A 27,225-nucleotide genomic window follows, 5' to 3' on the forward strand; every position below is an offset into this window, starting at 1 on the left:
GGTGTAAAATTACGTAACTTAAGTGGTAAACAAATTAAATAGACTCACTTTTCAAGGATGAGGAAAAAGGAGGCACCTCGTATCGTTTTCTCATCACAGTCCACCGCCACTGTAGTTTTTTTATATTAACTGCTGAAAAGAATAATGAAAACCAGTCAGTCTATTTATTATATTAAAAAAACTTTGTGGATTGTGGAGACATGATTAACTTGAGGTCAAACTTCTCTCCACGCCACCGGAGATAAAGACACTGAATTAATTTATTCTCTGTTTGCTCTCGATTTCTTATAATTCAAGGAAGAGTAATAGATGCTGAATATATGCATTTTACTGCTCATGTGTAAAATTGGTTTACGCTACTTTAATTTCATCAGTGTCACTGATTATACAGACGCACCCAGGCTCTAATTGTAGGATGGCAAATGTTTTCAAACCGTATTTTAAATCGTACGAACAGGTCGACATTTTATTGTGACCCATTTTTAAACTCTGTTGTGCGAAGTAAAAATGTTGAAAACAGACTTTATTTGACTGACAATATTGTGTATGATTTACAGTTCTGCAATAACACCCAGGTGGGCACCCCATCGCGGGATTATGCTCGTCAAAAACACAATAATTGCAAAGAATTGAATCATTGACACTTGCAAAGGGGAAAACAAATGAAACGCAGATTGTTTGTCGAAATGCTCACAAATGTCCATGAATATGCAAAAGTCACTTGGAAAAACTCAACACCAGCCAGGAGATAATTTTAGAAATGTGTGGGTGCTACACTTCATGAAAGTAAATCACACGTTTGATGTACGTTGCACTGAAAAGATGAACAAAAAAAGAAAGGACAATCACTTAATATTTACCTATAAGACACTGGCATCACAGCCGAGACAAAACAGGTATTTGTTCAACTGAAATGTTTCTACTCATCACTTTTGTAAAGACACGTCTCTGACAGGGTTGCATTACCTACACTAAAAAAATAATGTGGTTTAAAATGTGACAATTGGTGCATTTTACTCTTTGTTGTTGGGGATTGTTTATTTATTTTATGAAATGACTTGTTAACATACAGAAAACATTGTAAAGTATAATAAGATGGCTTTACTTGAAAAAGTATAACAACTCATTGCCTGAGAAAAATTAAGTTAGGATGACAAGAAACAATAGTTTGATTATTTTGAGTGTGTGGAACTAAGATTAAATTGTTTATTGTGAGTGTGCAATACTTAGATGAACTTGTTTAAGTGTGTAGTACTTAGATCAACTTGTTTAACAAACAAAAAAGATATTTGTTCCACTGAAATCTTTCTATTCATCAGTTTTGCAAAGACAGGGTGTCTTTTGTCTGAAAACTAAAACATAACACTAAAACTATTTTGTTTAAAACATGACGATTAGTGCAGCTCAGTCTTTGCTGTTGGGGTTTGTTGACCTTCACCGAAAGCTAAAGCCAAAGCTAAATTGGCTTCCTTACCACCAGTTGTTTCATCACATCCCTCCACTAAACAATTAAAGAAGATTTAGTGCCCTGACATGCACGTAATTAATATTCCAGCAATGTCCACAGTGTTTATACAACAGTTGGCAAACATGACTGAGGTTGGTTGCAGATGCTGGATGGTGGTCATGCTCCAGGAAGACATTAGTTTGCTGACAGGGCTCGGGCAGTCCCCCATTTTAAACTATTTATTTGGCCCCTTCTAATGGCATAATTAATCCAGCCTGAAATTGGAGGTACCACATAAACTGCTGCCTGCCCGTAATCTGCACGACAGCTGAGGAGCTGCTTCTGCGGCTGCTGCCTTGTGAAATATTTCATACTGTGATCCCAGGGTCTCAGACGTGTAGTAACATAACACTGGCCTTAAACTGTCTGCATGTTCTCTCTGCTCTGCGGCTTCCTCCCACAGTCTATGAGACATGCAGTTGAGGTTAATTGGACACTGGAAATGGCCCGTAGGTGTGAATGTGAGCATGAATGGTTGTTTGTCTCTGTATGTCGGCGCCTGTGATGGACTGGCTACCCGTCCGGTGTGTACTCCTCCTCCCCCCAAAGTCAGCTGGGATTGGCTCCAGCCCGTCCCCTCAACCCTCCAAGGACACACGGTAGAGCTAATGGATGGATGGCCTGAAAGTTACTGTTTGGAATGAGTTTCCCGTAGACTTGGAAGTAATCGCCTGATGAATCCGGTTCCAATCGAATCCACGTTGTTCATGTAATATGTCAACGTATTCTCCTGAAGAAGTTCCTTTGATATCTCAGGAAAAGTTGAATTTAATACATCACATCGTACAGTTTTATCAGTTTGCAATCGTGATACTTTACTGTTAGCTAACTTTGTGTTTTCCTAAAAAATAATGAGGCAACACGATGCTGCAAATTCAATCAGCTCCCGGTTGTAGCTCGAAGCTTCAACACATCCATCCTCACTCTTGTTTAATCTCAACTCATCCGCAAACAAACAACGGCAAATATTGAACTAGAAGAGTTGAATTATATCCATGTCAATACGTCTGATCATTGTGATTCCGCCTGTATAGGATTGTTGCAATAACTGATGGGAGATAAAGTTTTCTACGTGTTGTATTTGGTGACAGGTGACAAAACAGGATGCAGGGGACAGCACATAACACCGAGGGGTAGGGATAAAGCTGCGAGGCATCCCAGCAGCACTTTGGGAGTAAACCTCAAGGAAAAAGTATTTATCTAAGAGACTGTCTTGTTGCCCTGAATTGACCCTGACGAGCAGAACTTATTTATGTGTTACTAAAGAAGTTGTTACACATATTATCTCATGCCATTCAGCTTCTTTAAGGTTAAATAGATTGCTGCAGACAAAGCTTTAGTAGGTATAGAAATTGCAAAAAACGAGGTGGGTGTTACAAAATACATAAAGTAAATTTAAAAGGGAAGCAAAGAAAGTGACGACTACAAGACACGTTTGACTAAAAGCTTGACGGACAATTCAATTTTCTTGGGGTTAAAAAAAAGTTTGACATCCTCAAAGCACAAAGCTAAAGAAGACAGAGCAGCAAGACGTCCCATCAGACTCCGGTTGGAAAGACACTTTCTTCATTTGCAAACAGACCTTCAGCCATTTAAAAGTGACAGATTCTTGGCTGTGTATTTATCCTGCTCATTAGATTATTAGTCGACATGTGGAAAGAATGATGGATAGAGCTTGGATTCAGCTGTGGGGGTGGGGGGGGGGGGGGGGGTGTTAAAAATAACAGGTCTGGTCGTGGATGGAGCCTCTGAAGAAGACGCTGAGCCCAGGGGAACCCTTTCATTCGACCTTGTCTGATCCACCGACTGTCTCCTGCTATATGGTCTTTCCAAAAATAGCAGTGCGAGTTCATGCTGGGGAGCGGGAGACATTATTTTACTCAACCTGCTAAAGTACTGAAGCTCCTCTTCATCACTACACCGCTGCTGATTGCTAAGAAGGGGATCATTACTGTACATTTATTAAATTTGAATCTTCTCTACATATGTGGAGCCATATTTTTGTGATTGGCATCAAACAGCACAGGCAGAGGAATGATCCCCCAGCTCTGTGTGCTCCTGCAACAGCAAATAAAAAGTATAACAACACAAGGAAAAGAGATGGATAAATAAATGAAGAAGCGGATGAAGGGTTAGCAGCTCAGAAAGTGTAATAGATGGTCCACAAGTGTTGAGATTGATGTGTGCAGGAGGATATTACTGTTATTGTAGAGTGTGAATCCGGAGGATACAGAGAAAAGATTGAACATGAACCAATGTTCCCTTTGAGCCTTTTTAGGGGAATGTCACTCTGCCTTCGCTTTATTCTGCTCTCCTCTCTTCACCTTTGACTTGAACCTACTAATGCTGCAAGCCGGGTTTTTACTGTTACCTTCGCCGATGAGGTCGTGTTTTCACCACCTCTCCATTTGTTTGTAAGCAAGATAACACAAAACCTACTCGAGGCTTTACCACGAAACTTGGAGGGAGGATGTATAAGATTCGTATCAGGGGCTTGATCAAGGATTTGTTTTTTCACTTCCTTTAACATTGCGAGATGAAGCGTTTTTTGAAAAATGTCCTTTCTCAGAGAGTAAAACATGGATCTTGATGAGAAAAAATTGTTTTAGGGGACTGATATTTAAGAGAGTGTGGAATTTGGTTGAGATTAAGTGCATTTAAGAGTGATTTCACGAGGAGACATTCTGTGTTGTGTCACATGTTGCGGGTTGTTTTAGTTTATTTTAGTTGATGTCAGATCAGATGGTGGTTGGAGGTGACACGTTGGTGTTGGCACAAAAGCAAAAGCTCCCTCACAGTGCTATGACTCATTAGCACCCACGGATTTATCAGTTGGCTCATAGTGTCGCAGCAATAATATGTGTTTTTCTTTGTCTTTGTGTGTTAACCTTCGGTGTATTTTCTCAATTCAAATTCTCCATATGTTGTTGTGTTTGTGTTTTCTTTTTACTTTGTAAAGTTTACGGTTAAACTGTAAAATATCAAGCTCCACTTACTTTTCTTTGTAATTGGGGCTTGATGACGACATCTTAGGAATAAGCAATAATTATCAATTCTGTACATCAGCCAATATGTTGATATTGGACATTTTTGCTCAGGCTGTAATTTAAACTCCAAGACCATGATTGAACCATCATCATCATCATCGTCATAAGACTGTATTTTGTGCTTTTAGATCACGTCTCTGTTAAACAGTTCAATAGAGGCTCCATTTTTTTCCCAGAAAAGCAGAATGTACTTTGTTCCTGCACCTTGGCTCTGACAGTGTTTACAGGCCAGCCCTTGTCAGCAGCGGACCATGAGCTCCTGCAGCTCTCTCTCCGTGAGGCCGGATGCCACAGCCTTGGCTTCCTTTATTGAGCCGTTGTGTGGATGTTGACTGTTTAGTGTGGCGGCGTTTCCTTTATCCTCAGCGGTTCTATTTCACTCCGCAGGGTCAGTCTCATATAACTCAAGAGAGACCCGCTCCGACTCCAAGGGTAAAGAAATATTTGTCCTTTGTAATCTGATCCAATAAAAGATCCCTCCTCCTCCTCAGTCGTGGGAGTTTGATGAGTTTCATAAAAAACAAAAACAGGGTTGGAGTTATTTCAAAGTGCAGATGTCTGAAATGAAAGATTTCATTATCTCACCACCACGTGCCTGGTGGTGCCATTTGTGATCTGGAGCTGTTTTTGTCGTTCTGCGTGGTCGTCGTCATCGCTCTTCTGTGCCGTAAAAAAGGGGGATCTTTGTTCGGGAGGAGGCTGATGGAACGCTGCGGTCTTAAGGGGGGGGGGGGGGCTTGGTACAATTATGCAGCTGTTACCGTTTGCTTGTTGTTATGAGCAATGTGTCGGGGATTGGGTCGGAGAATAGAATCCAGAATGCATCCCAGAACCTTGTGATATACATGTTTCTGTGTCAGCGGGCTCCGAATTATGTGCCTTATTCATTGTGCACACACCCAAGGGCCTATTCCACTGGGTAATGAATAACGTGGCAGACAGGGAGGAATCTCTCGCCCCATCTTTCCCTGTTGCATGAACCTGCAATAAATTTCCCGCCAATGCCATATGGTGGCAAGTCATGTGTGGAATTCAGCGTGCCATGTTATTTATTTATTTCCCAGGTGTTGCTTTTCTATTAGTGATTTATGTGTTATTGTGTATGATCTGCTGCTGGGATCTATGACATGGGGGGGTGCAAGGGTTTTTTTGGAAGGTGGCCCAGGCTGAAACGAAGCCACGGATTCAGAGTAATGTGGCAGCGCTCGGCTCCGTCCGTGAGCGTTGGGGTTTTTCTATCGTTCCTTTGCAAGTGAGGAATGGTCGATGAGATTCGGTTAAAAATGAGCGATTCATACAAAAGGGGGGGGAGCTGAGTGAATGTAAGCAGGTATTTACCAGGGAATTATTCAGCTATGTCAAGTGCATATGCTTTGCTTGAAGCTGTTTTGAGTTTGTGATCACGTAAGGAAGCAGCGGAGATAATCACTTGGTTGTAGAGAAACTAAAAAGTAATGATGTGTCAGAGTTGTTGTTTACGTGAAGAACCGAGTCCGAGACACGTTCATCACAACAGGAAACCAACCGGAACATTCAGAGGAGGGGTGGAGCCTGGTTAGAGCAGCGGGAGGCTTGAATAAATGATGCTGAAATTCTGCTGCAGAAATTGCAGTGTTTTCGTTAACAGCTCTGGAATCGTGTTATCTCTCCAAGTGGACGTCTTAGATATCTGTATTCTTCCAGACTCCGACATTTGCCTTCTCACCTGCAGTTCTCCCAGAAAATTTTGGGAAAATATCCAGAATTCTGTGCATGTCTGAGACATTAGGTTTGATTTTTATGAACATGTCTCCCCTGATGAAAAAAAAGATTTAATTTGCAGTCATTTCCCTTCATCCATTATCCACCTGTGACAACTTAACCAGGATTAACATTTTTATGGTTTTGTTTTTGCCGAGCAGCATTCGAATCCTGAACCCCGTTGTCAAGGTCAAAGCCCTGTGTTTTATTAGCACATAAAAAATGATGTCTGGTTTGTCTTGATCATATTATAATATTATAATTAAGTCTGTCGTACAACAAGTTTTTTCTCCATTCACTGTTAAAAGTATGGATCCTAAAGGACAAATGCACGAACATATTTTTCTTCATATTTTGAAGAAAGTGGACGTCTTGCTGCTCTGTCTTCTTTAGCTTTGTGCTTTGAGGGAGTCAAACTTTTTTTAACCTCAAGAAAATTGAATTGTCCGTCAAGCTTTTAGTCAAACGTGTCTTGTAGTCGTCACTTTCTTTGCTTCCCTTTTAAATTTACTTTATGTATTTTGTAACACCCACCTCGATTTTTGCAATTTCTCTACCTACTAAAGCTTCGTCTGCAGCAATCTATTTAACCTTAAAGAAGCTGAATGGCATGAGATAACATGTTTAACAACTTATTTAGTAACACATATATAAGTTCTGCTTGTCAGGGTCAATTCAGGGCAACAAGACAGTCTCTTAGATAAATACTTTTTCCTTGAGGTTTACTCCCAAAGTGCCGCTGGGATGCCTCGCAGCTTTATCCCTACCCCTCGGTGTTATGTGCTGTCCCCTGCATCCTGTTTTGTCACCTGTCACCAAATACAACACGTAGAAAACTTTATCTCCCATCAGTTATTGCAACAATCCTATACAGGCGGAATCACAATGATCAGACGTATTGACATGGATATAATTCAACTCTTCTAGCTCAATATTTGCCGTTGTTTGTTTGCGGATGAGTTGAGATTAAACAAGAGTGAGGATGGATGTGTTGAAGCTTCGAGCTACAACCGGGAGCTGATTGAATTTGGAGCATCGTGTTGCCTCATTATTTTTTAGGAAAACACAAAGTTAGCTAACAGTAAAGTATCACGATTGCAAACTGATAAAACTGTACGATGTGATATATTAAATTAAACTTTTAGGAGAATACGTTGAGATCTTACATGAACAACGTGGATTTGATTGGAACCGGATTCATCAGGCAATTACTTCCAAGTCTGGGGAACATATTTGTTCCCATCTATCTGTTACTTGTTTGAGTTTAACCTTCAATTTAAATCTACTAAACCCTGTCCAAGCTATTATATGCAAGTTAATCATCATATAATGGTGTGAAGAGGGAAACTGGTTTATTCTTTGTGCCGCTGGGTGTTGATGATACCAGATCAGTTTTCTACTACGCCGGCTAAGTTGTGCAGCGCTGGTCAAAGTAAACTGGGGCGAGTGAGGATCAGAGAGTGAAGCAGGGCCACTTTACTCCCTGACCTCAATTTCTCTCCTGATAAAAAGCAATAACTACCTTAAATAAGCTGATTCTATTTCTATAATTAAGATTACATTACGGCACTTGGCCTCTTTGTCTTTGCGTCTCCAACTGCCTGCTATCTGCAGACGGAGTGGAGTGGATGGGCTCTTTTGTGGGACCGCTGTTATAAAGAATTACAATTAGAAAACTCGAGGGCTCATCAAAGTAATCAAATTTATGGGCTTTAGGGGGAATTTAGGGCCTCTGGGTTCTTTTATTAGCAGGGTAACAGCATTCAGACTCGATTCCAAACACCTCCCAGAGGGACGGCCGCCGTCCTTGAGTCGGTAAACAAGGATGTTAGATTCAATGAAAAATAGATTTTTCAATTTTTTTTTTCCAGATTTGTGTCAGGCAGTGAAAGGGAAAACATTTAGAGTCATAACTCTAAATCTGTCAATTAAGAGAGAGATCAGGCTGTTAAAAAAAGAAGCAGCCAAAGGCCAAATGTGTCAGGTCATTCAACTCCTGAGCCCCCCCCCGTGCTCCTTCACGTCGGGCGCACCAGGTCCCTTTACACTCGTCTTTTTCTTTTTTACCCAGATCATCTTTGTAACCAGTTCTTACTCAATTGGGATTAAACTGTGATATTTTTAATAAAAAAAAGAAAATCTTAATTATGACTGCAGATCGTGCTGTGTAGTAATATCTTCCTCTACTGGAAGCTCGGTACAAAGTGACAGGAATTCCACTGCAGTGCAATTCCCTTAGAGCTCAGTTTAGCAAAGAGAAAAACAGGATTTGACAAATGTGCCCTGCGGAATTTTTCCTTAATAATTGGATGGACTTCATTAATATTTAAATGGAAATACAGGGGCATACCTCTGGTCATGAGATCTATCTCTGCACAACGAGCCTTCGCTGAATTGGTTGATTGAGAGGGGTCTGCCGTTTTTTTTTTTTTCTTACTTCTTTTATTCATCCGGAGACTGTGCAGGGTAGATATTAGTTTTCACCCCTATTGCTCTTCCCTTTAGCTTTAACGACGGTGCTTTTAATCCGCTTTAGAACACCTCTCTCTCCCACGGGTGCCAATAAAGAGTGAATTCCCTCAGCCGGTGGCAGACGTTTAATAGTGAAATCTCTCTCTGCCATTCTCTCCACAGACAAAGCTATGACGGGCTGGAGAAGAAGCTAAAGGAAGTCTTCAGTGAACGCAGCAGCATCTTGCACCAGCTCTCCAAGACATCAAAAGAGCTGGACAGCATAAAAGGCAACATCAAGGTTTGAATTTTTACTGTTTCTCTTTGAAAGATGCAGAGACGATCCAGGGTCGTCTCTGCTGAGTTCTGGGCCAAAGGTAATTTCCCAGCCTCTGCTCCATCTGATGACTGGCAAAGCCACGACTCTTATCATTTATTTTTCAATCAGTCTGCTGTGTAGCAACTCGCTGTTGTTAAATATTAATGTGCAAATGTTTTGTTTTTCAATTTAGTTAGGCCCACCCATTGTTGCGCCTGTGATGTGTTACTGGAAATGCAGCTGCTGAATAAGCAAAGCGCGGTTTGGAATGCATATCAATTCATTAGTACGTAAGCATATTTTTTTATCATCAATGAAAAAGGCAATTACAAAGAGGTTTAGTGAAGCAGAGAGAAGAAAGATAAATTAGGTGAAGTTGACAGGACTATCAGTTCAGACATTTAAACACTGCTGCATCAAAATCTCAACGTAAGCATTGTCAATACTCTGCATTAAAGGTTCAGTGTGTAGAATGTAGTGACATCTAGTGGTGATGTGTCATGTTGCAGCTGAACACCCCTCACCTCACCCTCCCCTTCCAGACATGAAAGTGAAGCTGTGGTCGCAAAAGTTGTCATAACAACTCAAGAGGTGTTAAGTTTGTCCGGTTTGGGCTACTGTAAAAAACATGGAGGCCTCTGTAGAGAGGACCCGGTCCCGATGTAAATGTCTTTCACATACCAAGGACACAGCAGGAGATTGTCCGAGTAAGACGCATTCACAACAACAGTGTTCAGGCGAAGGGTGGAGCCTGGGTACAGCAGTAGGAGGAAGGACATGACTTATTCTACTGCAGACGCCCTTATCACCAAAAGCTCTCAAACCTCATTGTCTTTTAAGTTGACATCTTCTTTGTCATCCTTTACATGTTTTTCATGCATCATGTGTGAGGAAACGTCATCAACGCACCAACTCGCTCCCGGTGAATCTCCGGAGAATATCCTGCTGTTTTCTGACATGGCCTCACTCGGACATTCTCTGGAGTTTTTACCGCGGGGGCCGACAGGAAAACTGACTCAGACATTTGTATTCTCACATACAGCCCCTCTGAATCATTTCCGAAGATTGCATAGAGCAAGAATAGACACTCAGGTTGAGGAGTGGGAATAAAATAAAGATGTTTCCATCTATTTCAAGTCGGTGAACCATCAAACAAATTTCGAAGCTGCTATTTTTATGTAAAACTGAAAACTGCACAGTGTTGCTTTAAGAGAATTTGTAGAAAGAGGAAAATCCAAGCCCCTCTGGCCACGGTGGCTTGAAAGCTAAAAGTCTCTTGTTCCTCTGTCAACGCCCAACATCACAGCCGGCTGTTCAAAAAGCATGTTGTCAACAATTACTGGCAAAGCGAGCCACCTCACTAGACTGGGTAGAGTTGCTCAAAGACATGCGAGGATTCATTACAACCTGGGTTTTGCTTTTGTTGTTTCAGCCCGTTCTATCATTTATGATAAAAAATGGGACTCGGCAAAGTAATTATGGAGTAAAGACAAAACGGCACATCAATGACAACAAGTCGTTAAACAGCCACACAAGGATTAAGCAAACCTCCGGGTTAGTTAAACGTGTTTGAGAAGAAAACAAACCAGATGCTGGAGCCTGTTGTAAACATCTGTCGTAGCTTCTTGGTTCAACTTATGATGCATAGTTTCTGAGCACTTTACAGTTTACCTGCAATGAAGGGAGTTGGCGCCATTAGGGGTCTCCGCCTGCTTCCTGTTTTTACTGCTGCGCTGTCAGCTCGTTTACGACCAGTTAGAAGCTCTGACCGCGATGGTTTCTCGCCCCTTTGGGTCCGTTTGGATTCATTTCACCTCGGAGAAAAGAACGTTATTACAACCGGAGGTCTGAGCTGCAGAAATGAAGCTGTAATAAAGGCTTTTCTTGTATCTCTCGTTAATTAATGGCACACATTTATTCTGAAATCATGTCACGATCTAATTAAAGCGGAATGCAAACAAATCTGTGGCTCTCATGAGATGCCGATCTACGATTAACTCTTTTTTTAAATGATAAAAATGCAACATATTGAAATTTAAAGGCCCAAACTCGACTCTACGTGCATGTTGGTGTGGAGTAAAAAAAAAATCTTGTCCTCATTAAATCTGGCCTGAAAACAATACAGCGGGGGTGATTTTGCATGAAGTAAGAATGGGTGAATGACAATGAGGATGATTATCTGGCTGCACAGGACGGTATCTGTCGCTCCTGCCAATCACTGGTCTCGGACATTTGATCAAGTAATGTCCCTTTTAATTCCGTAGATAATATCATCCTGCGAGCATTTCAACAAACACAATTATCTCAGCAGGAGATCCAGCACATCACTTCCCACCAGTCAGGTTAGATCAGCTTCATTACGGCTCCTGGCAATGCCACGAAACGAGCAGAAACTCAATTATACATTCAGATATATCTTAATCATTTAGTATTTTTCTGTTGCATTAGTGCACACAACAGTGATCTCGCAAAAAACACGTCTCCCTCGTGGACATTTAGACCTCGGATGCAAGATGCCCTGTGTTTCTGTGCAGCTGCGGCCTGAGTGACGGTTTCCTCTTTACAGCGCGTTGATGCGTTTTGGCTTCAGACGTCCGATAGTAAAATTGTCCGAAAGTAATCAGTAATCACACAAACGATGTGCACACTGTTTGTGCGTTTGTGTGCGCTTGAGAGAGACGTCCCACGTGTCTGGAGAAAGCTCATGTCGTCTGGCCACCATCACCCCCGGGGCGGACTTTGATGTCTATTCACTCCAGGCTAGTGAGGTTGGCATCTGTCTTCGCCCTGGGCCCTGTGCCAGTGCACTGTGCCGGCCAGAGGCAGGGCTGGGTTGGGAGAAGTGAGCCCAATCTATTCTTCGGGGGGAAGGAAACATCATCTCCATAAAAATCATCAACCTTTTAAAGGCGAATGGAGTCAACAGGGAGACGCGTTGGGTATTTCTGGAAAGATTTGACGGAGCAAGTGTTTATAGTTTTAATGAGTTGCCCTGTAGGTGCAGGTCAGCAACACTAATAATTAAACTTAGTGCGGTGGGGAATTTATTCCTGGCAGTGGCTCCTGGGTGAGATCTCGCAAAGCAAGAACAGGACGCTCGTTTCCCTGCACCCAACTGAGGCCATCGGTGACTGTTTGGATCTTATTTTAAAAGAATAACCACGAGATAAGTGCACAAGTAGCTTAAAAGTAGCTGCTTTGTTGTTTAAATTCAATATAACCAGAGGGGATTTATACATGATGCATGATTACACAGTACTTCCCTGTATACTACTTATTATTTTTGAATGAAAGCAGTAGTATAATTATATTATTGTGAAGGACGCTGATTTTGTGTTATACACTGAACATTTCCTTCTTTTACTTTTTAATATAAAATGTAGGATCTGTAATTTAGCCCCATATTCACTTCAAAAGATGTTTTATCCTTGTATATATTATATGTAGATTTATAACTACAGAGGCTTTTTACGGCTCATTTTACAATCTGCCAGGTTTGGTGTGAAAATAAATTATTTTACTTTATGGCACTACGTTATTCAGGTTGTGGAGAATAAAGTCACACAAAAATTTGTAGAATCACCAAACTGGACTTAAAACTCCACCACCTTTTGTTTTTGGATACGTGAATATACTTATTACAAACACTAAATCATGACTTAAACATACAAAAGTATGTCTCACACAAGCGTATTAACAGATAATACGATTGTGAAGCGACAACACAACTACAGAAGCTGCTACACGACTGCAAACAAAACAACTGCAATATCCACGACATATCAGAAATATATACAACACAACCGCAAATGCCACAACACTGCAAAAGCTGCAACCCGACTTAAAAAGCTACACAAAGGAAACCCAACCAAAACGAATGTAGGCGATAATGAAACGAGCAAATCTGTTCTCGCTCACTTCTGTTGTGATTGTGTTTCCATTGTGTGGCTTTTGTAGTTGTGGTGTCAGTTCTGCATTGTGTTGTCACTTTACTATACTTTCCGGGCCTCAGCACAAAAGGGAACCAAATAAAACCGTGTTGATCAGTGGTAGATAATAACCAGCTCTCTGGTGTCTCTTTGAATTGTGATCCATCCTGTCTACAATTGACAGATTGTGTATTTTTTACTTTTCTGGCATCCAAACATTAAACTGAAAGTGCATCCAACCCCTAAACTTTTTTTTTGTGTGAGTAAGCCCGTTTTCAGATGACAAAACAAGGCTCGTAAAAGTTTGTGGTCTGAGCTTTTATCACCCTTTGTTCATGAATAGTAGACAGAGGGAGGAGGAGGAGACGAGCGGCCATTAGACTCGGGCTCTGTGGCAGATAAACCATGGAATTCGAGGGGATATCACCAAAGAGACAATGCAGGCACTGGTGTCATTTCACTAATATCACACCACCAAGCTGTTTATTGTTCCAGCAGCACTGTGTCGACTCAGCTTCGGCTTATCTGAGGTTAATAGACGTTCTCTATTATCAAGGGCAGACGCTTGGCTCCTTTCCTTCTTCCTCCTCCTCAACATAAATGTGCATGAAGTGAAATCAGAGGCTGGGGAGGAGGAGAAATATCTCCAGGTGACAGGAGGAACCGGGCTTTATGGAAATGTGGTGCTAACTACCACAGATATCACCTTCAAGCACTCTCTCTCCCTGCGCGTCCACATTTTCCGTCTGGGAATTTCTGTTCAGCTCCTGACAAATAAAGAAAAATATCTTGGAGGACTTGTCGGGCAATCAGAGACCTGACTAATCCATAATTACCCATCAGGCAGGTGCTCCGGCGCCAGTGGAGCCCAAACTGTTTCCTCGTTAGGGGTTTTAGAAAAAGGTTCATCAACAGAAAGTTTTAGTTTATATAAGATGTTTTGGGCTTCATCAACTTTTCACATCAGCTGCATCATTTCACACTCACCTCAATTATTTTTTGGTGCTTTACATTGAGTTGTGCTTATCCAATGATATTCTCCGGAAGGGGCTGCGTGTGTGAACGCAAATGTCAGAGTAAGAGCATCCGGACTTTCTGCTGAGTTTCTCCGGAGAGTCTCCCCAGTAAAGAGTCTGCAGGATATCAGAGGGAGCCGATGTGAGAACACAGCAGGAGGTCCTCCGCAGGCGAGTGGGGGTGTAGATGACGAAACAACAGCAAAATGTCTCAGGCTGAATAAGTGGAGAGCCGCACACGAGGAAGACAACGACGAGGATGTCAAGAGAGCTTTTTGGTGATGAGGGCAGATGCATGTGTCGATATGTTGTAGAGGAAAACGTGTGATTTCTGCTGTGGAATCAATATGTTGCATCTTTCCTCCGCCTGCTGCTCCGCCCCTCACCTGAATCCTCCAGGGATTTCTGTGTTGATGTGAACACGGAGAATCTGACTGTGTTGTTCATGGGTGAGAGGCCACCGGACACAATTCTGAGGACACTCTCCGGAGTTCATGAATCATAAATAACTCTCAAGACTCTTATTGTTTAAAGTGATTTACAACCTTGAGTCCTCCTGTCTGTATTTGGTGCTTAAAGAAAAACCGAGCGTCTTCTGTTCTCTTTCAGTCGCTGAAAAATGATGAGTCAGTGGCCAAGACGGACGTGCAGAGGATCCTGGAGCTCAGCCACAAACAGAGGTGAGGCATCATGAGTGACTCGGACGTGAGTTACCAACCGATGATGAAATGTCAGAAAGATGGAGGTTGAGGCCTGTCGCCCTTTCTTCCATCAACTCGTTTAAGTGTTTTTTATTTGAGCCTCCACATTTTAAAGCCACTGAAAACTTCCTCAAAGCCAAAGTGTTTCTTGAATTTAGTTTTGAATGGGGCCGATCCAGATATGTGAGAGTCAAGGTGGTGTTACATGACTCGGAGGTGGAGCTCGTCACGGCTTCGACGGCCATGAAACATTCCTGGTTCGCTCCGACGCACAGAGATGTAAAGAAACATTGAATCACCGATGACCGAGTTCGTTCATTTACACTGAAGACAGTTAAAGACTATGTGGAAAAGAAGAAACAGAAAAATCTCAGATATGAAATAACCTCAACTGTTCTGCCTTTGACAGAGAATAGTGTGTCTGCACCGGATCACACAGCAGGACGCCGATTGACAGAAGAAGCTTTCAGGGCATTTAAATAATAGGCTCATTCTCTATTATTGATGCTGGTTGTTCTGAAGGTGTCGCCCACTTTGTTTATATATGACATTACACGCTGAAGCAGGTGAATAATACACACACCAGTCAGACATCCTCGCTGTGTGTTAAAAATGAAGTGCCTGTCTTTGCTTTGTGTTTTAAAATGAGCATTTGCACGTCGCGTTTTCGTCTTTTTGCAAGCGAGCCGGAGAAGTGTTTACCTAAAGAGCTTCACCGCCGTCTGACTAATGCTGTGTGTAATGAGACTGTTGATGATTAGGAGTCATTTGTGGCCCCTGCGCTCTCTGAAATGTCAGCGGGAATGAAGTCAACCCTCCTGTGGGCAGCATCCTGATAGCCAATCAATAGCCTATCACTGGCCCATGGCATCTCTGACATGTCATCAAGCTAGAAAAACCATAAAGCAGCAGTTTGGCTCGATGTTGCCGACGTAGCACTTGTGAGCCCCCCCCCCTCAGAGTGTTATTAATCCACCGCTGGAGTTCCATATCTGCCAGGTGTGATTACAAGCTGCCTCCATCACGGCAGATGCAGACAGGTGATTCATTGCAAGTCATTTATTTTTGACGTCTCTTAACGGCCGTTTGATTGTTTTTTTTTTCTGTAAATAAGTTTTGCCACAGAAATGTTTCCCAGCAGAGCAGGTGCAGCAGACAGTAGGAAACTGGGAGATCTCAAAAGTTTCCAAACTGAATTCAGCTGTGATTTAACGTGCTGTCAACCTGTTTGTCTCACGCTCGCCGCTCTGCGCCTTCAAGGGACGTCAGGCTTACATTTACTGTCCCAGTTTTTCTGGCACCTCGGGCAGTGATGGTAAATTCAGAGTTTTAAACACAGCGGCGTGAAAATCTCAAAGTAATCGTTGTCAATACTTTGCATTAAGCAACACTATGTAAATAGTACTTAATGGAGCTCTGACTGAAAAATCTGAAACACAACTGAACAGTGGATGTTTCCCATGATCCTTAAACAAATCCACCAAACTACTGCTGAGAATTTTATGAGAATTAAAAGTTTCCTCACTGAATATTGGAGATAGACGCTTCTATAGACTTCTCAGTCTTTTTTGCGCTGATCTGCAGCTGAAAAGTAAAAAGGAAAAATGAATTCAGCTGTGATTTAACGTGCTGTCAACCTGTTTGTCTTACGCTCGCCGCTCTGTGCCTTCAAGGGACGTCAATCTCACATGTGCTGTCCCACTTTTTGGCAGCTCGGGCAGTTATGATCTTGTTTATCCAAAAAGTCTTGGATGCAGGAGATGGGAATTTAAATGAAATGCCAAAGCAGCGGCGGTGGTGGTGGTTGGCCGGTTCACTGTGAAGAAAAAACGTTCGCTGGGCTGAACTTCTGCCAAGAGACAAAGACCACTGGCATTTAAAATCATGCAGAAGAGAATCGGCCTGTTGAGCAGCGGGATTCTTTCCACCCAAACACTCGGCGTCACAGCCACGTCTCGTTCTCTCACGCTTTCAGCCCAGCTCGCAAACAGTGAACACTCTGTTGTCTCTGATTTACTGTGCTGCCTTGTGACGTGATTTCTACAAGCGTTTTTTTTTTTTTTTTTTTTAAACCACTGACCCACATCAGTTGCCCACTTGATTTATAATTCAGTGTGCGTTGCTGTTATGTGTTCACAGGGGCATCAAACAGCACAGAATACCCATCGCATCTTAATTTATTAACACATTATGTTAAACAAATAATGAATGCGGCACCAGTCTTCATACAGCATGAATAAAATCTATGTTGAGTGCTCCGAGTGCTCATAGGCCACTGGATGATGCTACATAATAAATACCACGTACTGTGATCTTCTCATTGACCTAGAACAAAGACGCGCTTTTCATTTATGATGCTTTATGTATCCGTGGATCTTAAGAAAAACTGGCAGCACCTGAGCCTTTACAATTCAAACACTGTAACAAAAACACCAATGAATGTGAAATTGTTTCTGGGATTATGGAAAAACAAATGCATGTAACAACTGTTTTGAAAGCACAGACGAAAACGTTCATGCCAAATCAATTAGTTTAAATGTGTGAACGTGTAAATGAGGCTTGAACAATTCAACAAAAGCAGTTTACAGCAGATTTGGCCGTCAGTTTAGCAACAAATACCTCCGTGAACCACTAATTGTGCAGTTAATGATGTGCTAATGCTGTTGACAACAACGACTAGAGTGGAAAGTTTAATATTATTGTCAAATTTATGCTTTTTGTTTCTGAAACTTGACATCAGCATTTATACAATATTTTTTTTAATTGTTTAATGATCTTTATGCCTCAAAACTATAATTTGAAGGCTCAAAAATTACATGAACTTTATTTTATCCACTAAAAAGGTCTTTGCAGACCAAGTTCGTATTTTTCGCATGTTTTAATCCGTCATCCAATAAATATCGTCAGGCACAATAATTCAATATGTTCTGAAAATTTGCTGTAGGAGACTAAAAGGAGTTTAGCAGTGAGGACGATTTTGTGGTCCTCACTTCTTGAGACAAGAATAAGAAAACATTGGGTCCATTAAATCCTGAGAAGCCGTAAGGAACAACTAGAAGTTCATCTTCAGATTAAGGAGCCCAGAAATGATCCTGATTGAAATGCTACCAATACTGAGACCACATTTTAAAAAGAAAGAAAAAGCTTTGTGGGATCCAATTGATCCCAAACAGCTTGATGTGAAACATGAACCTCTTCAGAAAACTTTAATGACTTCAGAGTCATTGTGTGTGTGTGTGATTGACACAATGATAATTGTTGCACGTTTATTTTAAATGCGGGACAATTGTGGATATAAAAACACAGAGTCTATGTGTAAACAATTAAAAAACGATAACCAAATGTCTTTTTCCACAGAAGTTAAAAGCCTGGAAACTGTTTTTCCTCAGTTCTGGTCCTGATGTGCAAAATGTCTCTGGACATGTTTAAGGAAGCTGCTCTGTGGCAGAGCGGTGGAGACCTCAGAGAGCGTGAGGAGGATGTGCTAACAGACTGTTTCTCACTCCCCCCCCCCCCCCCTCACTTGACAGAGAGGAGATGAAGTCCCTCCAGGCAGCCTTGCAGAAGCAGCTGGATGAGGCAAATGAGAGAGCAGAGAAGCAGCAGGCCACGGTAAGACAGCGCCGACCTGACCATCAGCATCCGGTCTCCTCTAACCAGCCCCGTCACCTGTCACACAGGGCCCTCGGTGATCCGCGCTCGTTACGCGGCAGCCGCCTCTCTCGCCCCCTCTCTCGCTCCCTCTCTCGCCCCCTCGCCTCGACACCTAATTGAAACTCTCAGAAATACGGACCGAAGGATTTGTCTCCTCCCAACCTCCGCGTAAATTTGACTAAAATTGGACAAAGCCATTATAACCCCGGAACATGTACTTATCTATTATGTATGTATCCATCTCTCCATCTACAATATATCTACATGTCCATCTATCTCCCTGTGATGCCCCATAAACTGTCACTTTGCTTCTAATTAAATTTATCACAGGTATCTTGAACAATCTGGACAATTCAATTTCAGCTAATCACTCATCTCGGAAAATAGTGAAAAATGTCGAGCACCATTTCCCAGAGCCCGTGGTTACATCATGAAAATCGCAAATTTAGTTTGACCAATAGAGCAAAAGCCAAATATGTTACGTTTGTCATCAACATATAAAGATAAAGAAAAAGCTGCACATCTGTTTTAAACTTTCAAACTGAGTGTTTCTACAGTTTCAACAAATCCAACAGTGTGAAACGTCTTTTTCTTCCTGGCAGGTCGCATCGCGTCACTGTCAAGAGCGACATTCCCCCGACTGAGCTGTCATTCACATCATATCAATAATTTATCCTTATACATTATACATGTTTAAACCAGTACCTGGATTAAGAAGCTCAATTTGGTGTGTTGAGATTAAGTAGTTTAAAACTGTTCTATCAATATGTTAGAGGGTGTTTAACAGTTGAATTAAATAACATGAATAAAACAGTTGAATCTGATTTGTTTTGGCAGCTACAGCCGATATTTTAAGGTGAAAACTGTAAAAGCAGAATCCCTCGTGCTTGTGTAGATTCTATATTTTCGTCATCAAATTATATTTGTATAGCCCATATTCACAAATCACAACCAGGTGCGACATCCTCTGCCCTTAACCCTCAGCATCATCATTAGAAATATTGTATTGTCCTACATTTGTGTCTTCATAATATTCAGAGACTTCACCTCATGTTCTGTCACCAAACCCCTAAATGACACATCACCATGACGCCCGTCTCGCTGCCCTGACGGCTGCACCGGCACACGAAGGATTCAGGGATTTTCAGTGCACGCTAATGAAAAGCTTGTCCTGGCTTCTCATGCACAGTCGGGAGGTTTTGACTGTGACATTATGATCCACAATCACAGTCGTCTGCGCTCGGCGAGATAAACAATAGTTCGGTAACATCTCAAGTGACATTCGTGCCATTTTCCTCCGACCAGTGACAAATCCCAGTCGCTGTTTTTTTTTTTTTACGATTTGAGTTTGACATTTATGTTCTGTTAGATGGAATTTGTAACAACCGCCGAGCTCCGAGATTAAAAAGACCACGTCGGCGTCATGCAAATGCCACAGTCGTTCAACAGAGCAGTGAAACGCTGTATCTGCCTTCCAATCTGTGTCCGCTCACCGTTCAGTGGGAGAACAAGGCTTGTAAAAAAAAAAAAATATCCACTGAGAATCAACATGAGGAACGTTAGAGGCACCTCGCTCGCGAAAATGAAAATGTTTACAGCAGCTTCTGACGTGCAGAGATCATCAAAAGCACGGATGGAGGAGAAGATGGAAAAGTAGAAATAGGATAAGTGTTGAGCAGTGGAAGTCCAACCAACAGGACTCTGCATCAGGAAGGTGTTCTGGTGTGAGAGGGTTTTTTACTGATTTCTGCAGAAAATACATATCAAAATTAAGAAGGATTAAGATTAAGAAAATTCAATTCAACAGTATTCAACTAGAGCAAGTGAATAGTGTGGCTTTACAGATGTTAATGTCATCGGGCAGTTGGACTAAAAAGCTCCACAATAGATTAATATCTTATATTTGGTGCATACACACATGTCCCACTCTTACTTGACCAAATGCAAAAAGATTATTCCCATTAGCCTCAGCTGCTCTTTGTGTTTAGTGTTTAATGATACCAGGCTAACATGATGAATGAAGATGTGAACGGGGTAAACGTTACCTGCTAACATGTTAGCATACTGATGTTAGCATATACAGAGGTCGCTGCATGACTGCAGAGAATTGTGTTGTTTGATAACGTTTCAAATATTTGATCACTTATTAAAACTGTTCATCTTTTTTTCCATTGACCAATTCATTTATAAATTATCTAATCAATTAACAAGTATTTTCATGAATAAATTAGACCATATTTATATTTCAGGAGGAAATTGTCATAACTACATCCTGCCACAATTAAGCTAATTTCATGTTCTCTATATTTTATGTAATATATATATATTTTTTTATTATAATACTTATATAAATCACAATTAAATCAACAATTTTAACTTTCCAAACAGCTGAACTGCAAACGTAAAGAAGCTGTTACAATATTTACCCTCTATTTGACTTATTTTTACAAAAAAAAACTACAAGCTGCACCGAGATGTGTTTGCTATTTTCTATTTTCTCCAACCGTTCCCTGTGGCAGTGGTGGTGGTGGTGACTGAAACATGAACCTTGATGCTATCATGCTCCGCTCGGGGCTGTGAGTCCACTGGTGGAGCTCAGCGTTCTGCTCCCTGGGGTCCACTCCCAGTATGAGGTCACCAGCCCCATGAATCCCCCCCTCTTGTCCCCTTGACTCACTGGATGACCTCTGTTAAGGACACACAACAAAAAGAGAGAACGATATATCTTGGGTCTATCTTCCTCTCACACACACAGATGGATTTCTTTCTTTAAGACATATACGGCAGCTCTCGGCAGCAGCTTGACGTCTGCAGTTGCTGTTTGAACCTCTGTCTGGCTGCCGAACACAAGATACGGGTCTGCACCGGCGAGCCACGCTGAGCTCATGATGAAAGGGACGTGATAAACAAAGATAAAACTGTGACATGATAAACATACGGAATCCAGAATCCGACACGCATTGGAAAAAATAGGCAGCTACTCCCTGCAGGAACAAACGAGGTGTTTGTTCCTGCGGGGGGAGAATCGGGGAACATTTCTGGACACCTGTTAAGATAAACGAACTCTGTAGGACACGAGAGAAATGCAATGTGGGACAGAGGTTTTTAAAAAGTCTTTACGTCTTGATGGGTGGTCGACTAAAAAAGAGAGTTTAAAAATTTCACTACAGCGAGGGGCCTCTGTGCCTCGGTCGCTTTATGAGGAGCGATGTTCATTTATAGAAGGAGCCTGGATATACTGCCTCAATGTAAACTCACCAACACTGGTCGTACGGCTTAGATTAAAGACGATAAATCAAAGACAAACACTGGTTTTTGCTACTTGACGTACAATCACAAACATGTAGTGCATATACAACACACGCATGTTTTATAATTTACCATCTTAGGTAATGACAGTAATGAACAAATGAGTTAATGCTGCACCAGGATGTTCTTTCTTTCTGTTTTTTAAAGCTTTATATGTTTTTTTTTATAATTTTCTCCGGGGCTGTGTAGCTACAGTGACTGAACATGACCTTTGATGTTATCGTGCCCCGTCTGGGGATGTGAGTCAACCGGTGCCGTCTAGTTTACAGTTCCCTCGGGTGCACTCACTCCAAAGTCGGGATGAAAAAATGTGACTTTGAATTTCACCCCTCCAGAGCAAAAATGTTAGAATAAAAAGGGATTTATTTCCTCTGTCAGTTCATGAATCATTTGCTGATGTAAATACCCTAAAAATGTTAAATGAAGATGAAAAAACAGTTTACTCATGTTCATGTAATGTGAAGGTAAATGTTTGTAAATTTAAAGATTTAATTGTTCGGTGTTAATAGGCTTGGAGCTCCAGTGATTAAATAATTTAATGCATTACATGATTTAAAGATTAACATTGTTACATGAAAACCACAATTTTGAATGCTAAGAATTGAGATCACGATTCTCACTCATTCTCAGCTCTCTTTCAATTTCACTCTTTCACTGCCAGTTTTCTACGGCTCTGCATCATGTGGGTAAACGCTGCGTTGCCATTGGTTGAGAGAGAAAGGAAAGATTTGCCTCCCGTTCACTTCCTTTCTGTGCGAGCGAGGGGGAGAATAAAACACTGGCTTCCTGTGGCCCAGTAATTCCGCAGCGTGGCTTTGCGTGGAATTATACTTTGGTGAACTTTGACCTGCAACGTCACACAGCTTCAACCGACAGCAACACTATTTGTGTGGTTGTGTCATTAGCTGTAGTTTTCATAGTCAACCAGGATGGAGGAGACGCTGTTGCTACCTGTGTCGACCCAACCGATAAACTGCTCCACAAAGGAGAGGCAGCGGATCACAGAACTGATTCCCGTGCGCGCATCACATTTTGCCAGCACCTGCTTATGTGTGTCCGTGTCCTTACGGGGGGGCTTTGGGTTCTTTTGGAGGAAAGTACGAGCGCTTGTTTTGATGCAGCGGATGTCCCTCATTAAAATGCAGCAGAGTTGTCTTCAGTTAGAAATCACACATCGGTGTGAATCAAGATTTTAATACGATTAATCGTGCAGCCCTAATTGTTAGTTTTTTCATTCCCCCCCTTCTTGTCCTTTACCACTGGACGACGGTGAATCAGATACCGGCGCTGCCTTCTGATAATTGTCATAATTGCCTTCATTCAATGCATTTAATTTCACGTACACTGCTTAAATAGGCAAACTCAACGTCCATAACCGTCATTAAATATGTTCAGTGAATGGAAAATAACACAGTGAGGCTGTGGATTTACTCTCATCTTCTTTCTTTTTTGTCCTTTTCTGTCTTCAGATTAAATTTCTCAAAGTGGAGATGGAGAAAAAAACCAAAATCATCAAGGATCTACAGCAAGAGGTGAGTCACCGAAGTAGCGTTGAGTCAACACGCGGCACTTAAAACAAAAAAACCCTCTGGTCGACCTCGTTACTTCTCTGTTTAGGCTTTCAGGACCTGTATGTTACCTTAAAGGAAGAATGTTACTCTAATTTACCGTCTTTCTCTGCCTTTTCCTTTTCATATAGTGATTTTTTGGGGGGGGCGGGTCTTGTTGCCCTCAATCAAAGCCGGACATTCGCTGGCATGAATGTGTTTTCCGAGCACTTTGTGATCACTCTGTGTCTTTGAGCTTGATCGTGATCACGGCTGCTGCCTTGAGAACTCGTCTTTCTTTCAATGCTTCTTCCGTTTCTCGACTGTTGAACATCAGCGCGAAATAGTTCGTCTGAAAAAAATTCCTCTTTGATGCCGAGGAGCTGACACCGAAATCTGACATTTACCGCTGACGCCTCAGACAGCTTGGGAAAAAAATGTGTGTGCCGGCAAATGCCATTGTAGCTACGCTGACAACATGTGACACCACATTATCTGCCGTTTGGATCGTTATCTGCAGGAATGAAAAAAAAAACTAAAACACAGCAACAGCCAACCAACAGCTCATTAAATGTAACGTGCAGTCAGTGTCTCCGCGGCAGCTGCCTGTAAGTCATTTAAAGTTGGAGGTTTTCATTGTTAACTTTGGTTTGTGTGCTGTCGGCTGCGTAACATGAAGAAGGAGAAAAGGAAACGTCAAAACAAAAGTTCCACAGACCAACATTGTGACAAATGAAATGAAATCACGTGTCGGCCACTTTGTTAATTTCACTGGATTTTATAGTTATTGAAAAACCCTTTGATTAATCATATATCTAAATATGAGACTAGTTTTTAAACCAGTTTTCAACTTCAGATTTATTGACTCCATCTCATATTATATGCAAATACACTTTTCTGCAGATTTTCACTGCTTCAGCTTTCTAGGTGATTAAATTGACATCTGGTACATTAATGACATCACAAAAGTTACTCAATTAGCTATAAACTTATTTTTCATCACCATTAATGGCTTTTATAAACTTTTCTACAAGAACACTCGACTGTTTGTGTATTTTGCAAATATTCATTGCAGTATAAAAAGGGATTTTCAAACAGCAGGCTCGTGAGGCTCTGTAATGTCACACCATGGTCACAGCCGATGCTTGTTTTTCCTGCTCTGAACTGCAGGCGGGCTTTTTAATTACATCACAAGATCATGAAAAATGATGATGAAGAGATAGTGAAGCTCACCAGGCTGTATTGCTCACCACTGCAGTGAGAAAACAGGTTTTTTGCCAGATGTTCAAGTCAATTTGAGGCCAATTATGACTAAACTCTGCTCTGTTAACTGGATCAAGTGCTTCAAATGAAGAACCGAACAATGACACGATGACATCAAGTGCCTGAGATCACGCTGTTTATAGAAGGAACCTGCCTGAATCTAGTTTCCAGTGGATTTATCAGACATGTGCAAAGGTTTTCAAATTAAAGTGTGGATGCTTTCAAAACCGATAAAGCATCAGAGAGGCTTGCACGTGCACCGTATGAACTCCAATCAGGGAACCATAACTGTTTTATATTGTAACACTGGCGTTTCATAATGACATAATATGAAATGGCTGTATGACCATTGTCCACCTTTATATGCTTTAGGCCATGTGTCCTGTAGGATGCAGAGACACCTCAAAAAATACATTTTTGAATTATGCACGACGTCCTTGTCTAACTTCTCTGTGACTTATTCATGAAGGGGAATAATCATCTGATCAATACAACTACTAACTCCATTGCAATATGTATCAATTAACTTATACATAGAGCAGCACAAAGACAAAACAATTATCATATCCTTATTTTGGTGGGACCACCCTTTAGATTGCAAGCAGCACCTGTTCCCCTGGTCACATGTTGTGCAGTCTGGTTGTTCCCAAGCATTTTGAAGAATGTGCTGTGGATTTTGTGTTGCTCGGCGTCTTCGGTTTCGTCATGTGATCCCACGCTGACTCCATGATGCTGGGATGACAGCGTCATGGAGGCAGGACCATCTGCTGCAGGACTCCTTGCTGTTCACATAAAAAATATTACAAGTAGGTCAACTTTGTGTTGTGAATAATTCTCACAACATGTTCTCAGCTAAGACATATTTATCCTCAGCTCTCTCAAGTCGCCATAACCAGGGGATTAAATTAAACCCAAGGTCAACACATCTAAAATGTAATTGTCTAATGAGAGTTGCTGAACTTCTTATTAAGTGGTTAATTTACAGACAATCACTTAATTAAAACTACAATAAATGGAGTTGATTTTTCAACCAAACTAACTTTAGAAAGAACGGTACCTCCCTGATTTGAACTTGCACCTGAACAGATCCTCACCCATGTTCTCAATTTGCTGCTGTAGCCATGGTAATCACAGTTGATTCTCCAGTGAACCCAGGTGGTAGTGCCTTGTCATGACACTAATGGGTTTCATCGTGGAATGAAAAATGAATACAGGATAATAAAAGTAGATCAACCTTTAAATAGTCTTGTTGATTAATGCATTTATAAGGTAATATCTCAGGTAGCAGTTAAATTTGAATGAATTTCTCCATTTAATATTCATGATACAGATTAATCCTTTGAGGGGAGGTGTTCGTAGTACAGGCAATTAAGAGTCTTAACCTAAGCTGCATGTCTGTGGATGGTGGGATGAATCCGGAGAAAACTCCAACGGGCGCAGGGAGAACATAGAAACGTCTACAGCGACCAGCAGCTTCGAGCCTGGAACCTTTTCACCGTGAAGCTCCACCGTGCCGCCCCGGAATAAATGTCTGTTAATGTTACATATTGAATTTGTCCCAGCATGCTCAACTCCGCTCGGGGTAATCAGAGGTAAATGTAGAAAGCCCTCAACCATCAATCAAGGGATTTGCACAGCAGCAGGTTGTACATGTTGGCGATACTGCGCAGCGGATTGGTTTAACTGACTAAATGACCCATAAAGAAGGCCATGATTTGGCTTTGTAATGAACAATTAGGGATTAAGGATTCCTTTAATGCAACATCTTGATTTGGAAGTGGTACAAGTGCGGAGATGCTGACAAGGAGGCATGGAAAGGATCTGTGCGCTAATGTTTGTCACAGCCTCCTGCTAAACCGCATTTCCATATATCATCTGTACACAATAATCTTTCCAAATGAAAAGGTTGAAATGCCTTGCAAATGCTATCGTTCAACAAATGAAGCCACGGTCTGCGTTACACGAATAGTCCATTGTTGACATTTTGAGATTTGTCTCCTTCTCTTCCAGCTCTATGTGGGGGAAGTGTCCTCTCTAGATTCGAGGGCGCTCGTAATCACATACAGTCGGGGTCAGCTGTGGTCAATAAGAAGTCTGGGAGCTCCTCTGACGTCCGTGCCGCTCTGACATTTAAGTCGTGGCTACATGCAGGGAAATCATGAGGAACATTTCTCCCCATCTAATACACTTGTGTGAGTTGCAGAAATGCTCTCGTGTGCAGAAACCCAAAGGTCAAAAGAGCTCAAGCATTATCTTTTTACTAGCTCAGAGTTCTGTCTCCTCTGTTTTACTGTAAAACTCTCAACTACATCCGAGAGGCTGTTTCACTTTTAACTGACCCGCGGGAAGCTCCAGGTATTTAACCTCTTTGGGTCGCTGCTTATCTCGAGAGTCATTATGTTAAACATGGAGGTAGTTGACCTTCCAGCCAACTAGTGGGTCCGCTGAGTCCAGGTGTGAATGACCCTATCGATGCCTCGTGGGCCATTAAGGTCGTCAACCTGAACTTCCGACCACTGCAGAAGCTTCTTAAAACGTCTTTAAAAAGAGAAAGTCCAGTTGCCTTCGTTCACATTTACACTCGACACTCAAAAAATGACCCAGGTCCCTAATAAACATGAAACAAGTAATCAGGAGGTGATGAGTAATCCAAAGAAGCAAGAGGAGGGGGCTTTGTGCATGTGTGAGAGTACACGTAGGAAATGTCTCTCTTTGCCCGGTCATGTTCAAGATTAAGAGCAG

At 41.7% G+C, this 27,225-nt stretch overlaps 1 protein-coding gene across 2 annotated transcripts in view; it reads left to right on the forward strand.

The window, feature by feature from the left end:
- The window catches only part of luzp2 (leucine zipper protein 2), a 146,908-nt gene that overhangs the window by 60,057 nt on the left and 59,626 nt on the right, over window positions 1-27,225 (forward strand). For both annotated transcript variants that reach the window (XM_034577902.1, XM_034577892.1), the window contains exons 2-5: window positions 8,929-9,046; window positions 14,619-14,689; window positions 18,241-18,322; window positions 23,143-23,205. In XM_034577902.1, coding sequence (XP_034433793.1) covers window positions 8,929-9,046; window positions 14,619-14,689; window positions 18,241-18,322; window positions 23,143-23,205 — 334 coding nt within the window. The remainder of the gene's footprint in view (window positions 1-8,928; window positions 9,047-14,618; window positions 14,690-18,240; window positions 18,323-23,142; window positions 23,206-27,225) is intronic.

This window comes from Hippoglossus hippoglossus, chromosome 3 (genome assembly GCF_009819705.1).
Source record: "Hippoglossus hippoglossus isolate fHipHip1 chromosome 3, fHipHip1.pri, whole genome shotgun sequence".
NCBI classification, from domain to species: Eukaryota; Metazoa; Chordata; class Actinopteri; order Pleuronectiformes; family Pleuronectidae; genus Hippoglossus; species Hippoglossus hippoglossus.